This window comes from Lolium rigidum, chromosome 3, assembly GCF_022539505.1.
Source record: "Lolium rigidum isolate FL_2022 chromosome 3, APGP_CSIRO_Lrig_0.1, whole genome shotgun sequence".
NCBI classification, from domain to species: Eukaryota; Viridiplantae; Streptophyta; class Magnoliopsida; order Poales; family Poaceae; genus Lolium; species Lolium rigidum.
The window spans coordinates 352,408,698-352,416,727 of NC_061510.1; the positions used below are offsets into that span (position 1 = coordinate 352,408,698).

Genomic DNA, 8,030 nt, shown 5'->3' on the forward strand with positions numbered 1-8,030 from the left:
TGAAACTAGTACCATTTCGTCAAATTACGACCCCCTTACGCTTTCATTGCCTCGCGGCCTTCCCGGTAACCAACGCGTCATGCTGAACCTGTGCGTTCTTGAGGGCATCTCCAGCGGTACGACGCATATTTATGTCCGTTTGTGTCGGGCACGGACACAAAAAAACGTCCGCATTTCTGCATGCGTCTGCCCCTTCTTCAGCGGCAGGGACACATTTATTTGACCGCATGCGTGATTAGAGAGTAGAGAGAGGGAAAGATTCTGTTTGTGTGGCTAGGAATGAACGCATGCGTGATTAAACGAGGAGAGAGAGTGCTGCATGCAGACCAACCGGACACAAACGGACGCGCGGATGCATCCGCAGAGACGCATTCCTGTCGCATATTTGGTCCACGTTTGCGTCAAGACGGACACTGCGGACGTTTTGCGTCGCCCCGCTGGAGGGCGTTTTTTGTCCGCGCGGACGAAAAACGTCCGTTTGCGTCGGCCCGCTGGAGATGCCCTGATGCTACGGAGTGCTGTTGCGACTTGCGAGTCTCGTAAGAGTATATCTAGCGGGCTGACTCGCAAACTGATGGACACGATTTGTTTTGGCAGGATTAGAAAAAACCCAATCCAGCGGCTCCATGCAAGCGGAGCTGTGTATTCGTGACGTATCCGTTGCTACCTGTTCCAGTTTCAAATTTAGGCTGGAACTGCGTCGTCGTAGACCCGTCACGAACTGCGGGTGTGTCCTCCCTCTTTGACCCGGGCCTACCTGACTGAACGGCCGCTTCACCTTTCGTGCGCGCCCTTCTGTGCCGCCATCAATAGCCTCTCTTCACCTTCTGCCCGCCATCAATGGCACGCGTTTGGGGTGGTGCACTGACATTGATGGCGGCCGCATCCCATCCTTTTGAAGGTATGTGGTCGCACTTGCGATCGCCCACACCACTTCCATTCCTAAGCATCAGCAGCCCTCGCGTCGAGAGGACCATGACCAAGGGCTAGATGTGGAAGAAGACGAAGCGCGATGGCGAGGCCAGGTCCTCACGACCCAAGTCAAAGCGCGTTTGCATCAACATATCATTCTTGACATGGCGTGGCACTGTACCAACACAACACGTCTGCCGAGTGGGACGACGTGCACCTTCCCAGCGGTGCAGAGGGTGCTAGTGCCACCGGTGCCGCATCAAGGGTGTGCGCGGTGCATGGAGATCATGTGTCGTCGGGCCCTCCTGCCTTCTGGTATGCTCGCGGGCACAGCCTACACCCTCGACTTAGCGATGTGGGACACCTACGACAACATGGAGTGGGATCCACGGTGCCGCGCCAGTTTCTTGGCGACGACAAATACGACTACGAAGATGCCCTGCCCTTGGATGTGAAGATGGAGGACAAGGAGGAGAGGGAGCCCTTCTTCAGTGAGGAGATCCCGTGCAAGGAGGTTCGGGACAACGCTCCGACTATCTAGGCTACCTAGAGTACATGGTGGAGTAATCCAAGGAAGAGGGCATGGAGGACCAACTCCCCCCACATGCCACCTGCGTTGGACGTGAAGGAGGTAACCTCAAAGTGAAGGCCAGGAAGTGGCCGAGTTGCAGGGCCTTGACACGCAGCTGCACGAGTCATCCCAATCACAAAGGTTTCATGCCATTCTACCGAGCCAGACACCGCCTGCATTAGCACCTCGAGCACCGGTATCGCATGCATTCCATCTACCTCCACTGGTACCCGATTGAACCTGGAAAATTTCGGTGATCGTGGACTTGACTAAGGACGGCGAAGAGGATCAGTAGATAGGTCTAGGGTTTTGGCCAAATTTTCTTATTTTTGTATGTGTTTTTATTTCCTTTCTACGATGTAAATTAAACTTTAAATATTTGAATTTATTTGTAAAAAAATAGGTCGGTTGCTAGGCTGCCACACGCAAACGAATAAGTGTGGCCATATGAACAACTTTTAATCCGGGGACCGAACAAAAAGGAACAATAATGATATTTCTATTTTTTCCAAAATGCTTCGTGCCACCCCGAGGTACGCCACGAAGAAGATTGATCCTCTTAATTTTGAGGTATCGTCCTGCAGCTTGCTCCCCAACTGAATCAAGTGAAGACGGAGACCGCTGCTGCAGCTGCAGCTGCTGCCGGTCCCTCCAGCGATCTCCCCCGATCACATGGTGGGGAACGAGGGGGGACAGTCCAGACACACATGTGAGGCGCCGTCGTCGTCTACCTGCGAACTTGTGATTCGTTCGGATTTGGATGGCGCGCTCCACGGCCGGCCGCGACAAAAATCGTACTAGGTGGCCCGTCCTACCATCGCCGTTGAAACGAGACTCCCCTCGGACGGTGTCAGTTTCGTGCATAGCACAACCACGTACGCTGCTAGAGACAGAGTCGTGGCGCTGTCGAGTCTACAGAAACCATGGATAGTTTGTTGAGCGCTTGCCATCTACCAGCACCTACAAACTGTAATGGTATGCTACATGGCGATTGGATCACCCAAACAGCTACAGCAACCAGATAGTAATCGACGATTCTTCCAGCAGTACGCACGCTCCTCCCTGTTTTCCTGTCTCTCGAGACAGCCCACTATGCGTACCTCGCATCTATTAATGAACAATGAGATACAGTTACCACCATTCACCAACAGGCAACTCGCTATGCGCATCTGCCAATTCAATTCAGCTAACACTGGTCCTGCTCCAGTTCGAAACTGTCACGGTCACCGAAAGCAAGAAAGCAGTGCCACCGGATCGAGAGCACCAGCGTAGCTCTCAGGAACTGGAGCCATCAAACAGATAACCAGACCATCCAAAGCACATGACCCACAGAACCACATTGGTCATGCTTACCGGCAACCACCACACACGACAACAGATGGAACAAAGCACACTCATGAATGATTTCGCCAAGGAGTTCCAGACAATAGATTGGGTTTGAGTAATTACATGGATAGCCGCTAAAGAACCAACCTAATCAGCTAGTAGTAGAATAGCTAGAGCAATTAAGCAATCACACAGTTGAACATAGATTCCTACCACGAATTATCGAGAGCACACAATCAGTTAACACCCAAGTTGCCGGATTCAATATTTGCTAACAAGATGATGAAAAACAGCCAACTCGATCGGAGATAGGATTCATCAAATATATGAACCGAATGCGGGCTGCAGCAATTAGCCGACTCCTCTCTCGGGTCACTCGAGATCATGGCGCCAAATGAGCTGGCCCCTCGACGGTTTCATCCTGATCGTTGTCCTCTGCCTGATTCAAGGCATCCTGCTGTTGATCGGTTCCTTCGACGCTCTCGCTTGACCTCTTGATCTCGTCAATCTGTACGACAACGTGCGACATCGTCGGCCGTGCATCTGGGACTTGTGCGACGCAGTCTATGGCAAGCTGTAGAAGCTGAGCCATCTGTTCCTCGGAGTCCTGGTGTCTCAGGAGCTCCATGTCAAACACCTCTGCGGTCCATTCCGAGCGTACGACGGACTGCACCCACCTGGGCAGGTCGACGCCCTCGTCGTTAAGAGCAGCCTGACTGGGGGCCTTGCCTGTCAGCAGCTCCAGCAAGAGAACTCCAAAGCTGTACACGTCAGCCTTCTGGGATACCCTCCGGGGATCAGTAACCTCCGGAGCTCGGTATCCAGTGGCGCGCAATGGTGCGGATGATGAGCCAACAAGAGTAGCAAGGCCATTGTCTGATACGCGTGCTTGATATGACTTGCCCAGAAGGATATTGGATGACTTGATGTTGCCGTGGGAAGTCGTTGAGCTTGTCGAGTGGATGTACTCAATTCCACGGGCTGCAGCAAGGGCAATGCTTGCTCTTGTCACCCAGTCCAGTGGTGTACGGCCAGAACCTCTGTTACCTGCTTACAGGAAAATAATTAAGATCGTGTGAGATTACAATTTTAGGTAGTACCTTCATTTTCATGGTCAAGTCGCAAAATCAAGCTATGAACATTGCCCATTGTTCCCAACATGATATTAGGATATCCAATACCACCTTAATCAATGAAACACTTAACACTCCCACCAACTAGAACGGCTTCCAGGGATTTGGTTTCTCTAATCAATGCAAAGTTAAAAGACAAAGAGAAGACCCAAAAACACATGAAGAAGGAATATAAGCCTATGAAAAGCAATCACAATTTGGTGAAACCTTCTGAAAAAATTGTAGTTGGTTGGAAAGTCTTAGCCAGAAAGTGGGATGTTCACTGCAGTACAAGTATCCTATGTTTTTCTAACCACAAACATGGTCGCTCTAGGTCTCAACCACAAGCAAAAAGTAGAGTCAATCAGAATATGATTTCAATAGGAATACCCAGTAAATAAAACTCACAATCCAAATACTTTGGATATGAAGCAAATAACTAAGACCTGCATCAGAACTAACATGGTGTGTCGCCTTATTAACGAAAGTATGCAGAGTTAGAGCTATCCAAGCCATGGCAGATGCAGTGCAATTGCAACACAACAACTGCAATCTTCTGAAACATTGGTGAGAAAATCAAGTACCACTCTATCATCATTATCCAAGAGCAATGCAAAAAAAATGACAGGCACAAGCAGGGGCACGACATAATAAAAACAGTGAGTATCATAATCAGAGAATATGAGCAGAAGAGAGAACTGCAAAGAGTCTGAAAGTGCGAAGAAGTTCTCACCGTGCAGGAGTGCAGAGAGGCTCCCCATGGGCATGAAGTCGGACACGAGCAGCTTCTCATCCTTGCTGAAGTAGTACGCGCGGAGCGGCACGATGAACTCGTGCTGCAGCTCCCCAATGTCAGCAATCCGCTCACGGAACTCAGGCTCAGTCATGTTGACGTCCTTGAGCCGCTTGACAGCCACAGTGGCTCCGGACTCGAGCACGGCCTTGTAGGTGGTCCCGATGGCGCCCTTCCCGAGGACCTCGGCGGACGCGCGCAGCAGGTCCTCCAGGTCGAAGGGTTGCACCGCGGCGGCCGCGGGGCGGAAGAAGACGAGCTTCTTCCCGGAGGTGGACTGGCCCATGGGCGCGTTGGGGTGGCCCATGCCGGCGAGGGGCGCGATGGCGGCGCTGCTGGTTGTCTCGGGCGGTTTTCGGCCGCCGGCGGGGATGGCGGCGGGGGACGGGGGTGGTATTTCGAGGGCGCGGGTTTTGGTGCGGGTTGAGCGGCGGCAGAGGCAGATGAGCAGGAGGAGGAGGAGGGCTGCGCCGATGACGGAGGCGATTGCGATTCCGGCGATGGCCCCGCCGGTGAGCTTGTTTTTGTTGTTTGGGTTGGTGTTGGTGGTAGGGGATGGCGGTGTGGGGGTTGGGGAGGAGGGTTGGGTTGTTGGGGATGGGGGAGGGGAGGGCTCGCCGGGGCAGGCGGGGAGGGGCGCGCCGCAGAGGGAGGCCATGCCGAGGAAGGCGGAGCGCGGCTGGGAGCGGAGCGAGGGCGGGACGGATCCGTTGAGCTGGTTGAAGGAGACGTTGAGCTGCTGCAGGGACGGCTGCGGGAGGTCGGGGATCGCGCCGGCGAAGCGGTTGCTCTCGAGGAGGAGGACGCGGAGGCGGGTGAGGTTGGCGAGGGCGGGGGGGATGGCGCCGGAGAGGGCGTTCCCGCCGAGCGCGAGGTGGGTGAGGCCGGGCATGGCGAGGAAGGCGGGCGGGAAGTCGCCCGAGAGGCGGTTGTCGTTGAGGAAGGCGCCGCGGAGGTCGGCGGCGGCGGCGAGGTCGGCGGGCAGGGCGCCGCTCAGCGCGTTGTAGCGCAGGCTGAGGGTCTGGAGGGCGGTGAGGTTGCCGAGCGTGCCCGCCGGGATGGGGCCGGCGAGGGCGGCCGCGGGGAGGCGGAGCGCCGTGACGCGGGGGCCCGTGCAGGAGACGCCCGTCCAGCTGCAGACGGTTGTGGGGTCGGTGACGTTCCAGGCCACGCGTGGCCCCACGGCGGCGCGGAAGGCGGCGAGGGCCGCCGCGTCGGACGCGAGGTCGGCGGCCGCCGGCGAGAGGAGGGCGAGGGCGAGGATGAAGTGGAGCAGCGGCCGCCGTGGGAGAGGCGGCGGCGGCGACCGCATCGCTGCGGCGGGGGAGGGGGAGGAGACGGAGCAGAGGCGTGGAAACGGGAATGGGGTGTTTGTTCCGATTTGGGGGCAGAGAGACAGCGGGCGGGCGGGCTGAGCTGCGTGACGGGGTGGGGCGGAAAAACCCTAAAAACTCCCGTGCGGATCTCGCGGAACGGAACGGAACGGGTTTTTATTCTGGACGTTGAGGTTTGGTTTGGTTTGGTGGGCGGGCGACGCCGTTTCCGTCCCCGATATTCCGATGTGGACTGGAGTCGCGACACACAGGTCTCGCGCTGTTCAGAGTCGTCTCGGGGAGCGCGCCGGGCAGAGGCGAACAAATGCGTGCTGTTGCGCGTGCGGACTGGCCGCCTGACAGACGGGCCGCCACCTGGATTGTTCTGAGCTGGAGCCAGGCGCGTCAGTTTCACTTTGTTCCTTTTTTTACTTTTACCTGCCCCCCGTCGTGCCATTTTTGGGAGCTACAACCACGACGCGCGTTATACATGGCACGTCTTTACTGGCCAGTTCCAGCGGTGCTGACAGTTCAACCGCTGATGAACTGTCAAAACATGAGGGCGCTATGCGCTGGCTTCTTCCTGGGCATTGTTTCCGTGAAACAAACTGCGTCTCCGTGTTGACTCACCGGCTGGCTGGGCCGGAATCATTCGTCACAAACTGGGTTCTACTAGTTGTACCCAGGTTCCCTCACAAACAGATTCTATGCACGACCGTTCACGCGCACCGCCGGTGGAGCAGTAGCTCTTTTTTTCCCTACATAAAAAAACTACTCCGTACTATAGCTTTTTACAACAGCTCGCTCTAACACATTATAGACACAAACTTTTACATCACATCACTTGGGCAAAACAAACATAAAAATAAAAACTGATCCAGCGGCTCCTCTATATCTAAGTGGTGATGTATATTTATGCATCGGGTGATATTCGTGAGTATCCGGCATGTGACCTGCACGTATTGTATATTAAGCTTACGAGGCTAGTACACGTGTGGACTTCTTTCTCCATCTCTCTCTCTCTCTCTCTCTCTCTCTCTCTCTCTCTCTCTCTCTCTCTCTCTCTCTCTCTCTCCCTCCCTCCCTCCCTCCCTCCCTCCCTCTCGCTCTCTCTCTCTCTCTCTCTCTCTCTCGCTCTCGCTCTGAGTCGCCTTCCCTACGAGAGTTGTCGTGCGCTGCCACGCAAGTCCGTCACCGGAGCTCTTCCGACGACAAATAGGATGTGAAGTCGGCGCATGTGGTGACCCGGCATACCACTGCATGGTGTAGTATGCAAGTCTGATATAACACCAATGAAACACCATTCCACTAGTATTATATCGCTCAGAGTGGTACAACAGAAACATATGCGGGTCCAAGGTAGGTCTATAGAATTACAACATCGACTCGTTACAAAAGATCCACACAGACCTCCTACTTTACAATGAGGTAAAACTGCAAATAAACTCCAGAAGAATGACTCGTAGTCTAATCTTATCACGAACTCTATTTGTAGAGTATTTAACTAGCTATAGAGGCTAAGAATAGATTCTAGCTAAGTAGGAGCTAGGTTTAGGAAGCTAGTTCCTTTCTATGGCTAAACTAGGTTTTCTCCTTGTTGGATGTGGTATCTGACTCCTCTGATAGGGTCCTGTCTCTTGAAGTAGTTGTTGACTCCTTGGCCTTCGAGTTGCACCGGTAGATCCTCCTTCGATGCCTCCATATCTAAGCATGGGATTTAAGAGTGGGATGAGTACGAGCGTACTCAACAAGTTCATTATAGGAAAGAGGTGTTTAATGCACTAGCTACGGAATTAGACCAGAAAGTCTAATACCAATGCAGGTTTTCATAACCATTTCTTCAAAAGGTTGCTTTTATTCAGAAGAACTATGTCCGTCGACCTTCACCGGTTTACTAGAACTTCATGGAGTTCCTTTCCGGCCGCGTTCGCAGCTTCCATATCCCGAACGAGGAGTGACAGGTCACGATTCATTACACTCTGCAGAGGTGTGTTGCTTTACCC

At 53.9% G+C, this 8,030-nt stretch overlaps 1 protein-coding gene across 1 annotated transcript; it reads right to left on the bottom strand.

Annotated features, from left to right (window-relative positions):
* Window positions 1–2,896: 2,896 nt before the first annotated feature.
* On the bottom strand, window positions 2,897–6,026 carry LOC124697225 (probable inactive receptor kinase At1g48480). Its single transcript, XM_047229848.1, has 2 exons — window positions 4,655–6,026; window positions 2,897–3,856 (listed from the first exon to the last, which is right to left on the bottom strand). The coding sequence occupies exons 1-2, from the start codon at window positions 6,024–6,026 to the stop codon at window positions 3,192–3,194; spliced, it is 2,037 nt and encodes a 678-aa protein (XP_047085804.1). The 3' UTR covers window positions 2,897–3,191.
* Window positions 6,027–8,030: the final 2,004 nt, after the last annotated feature.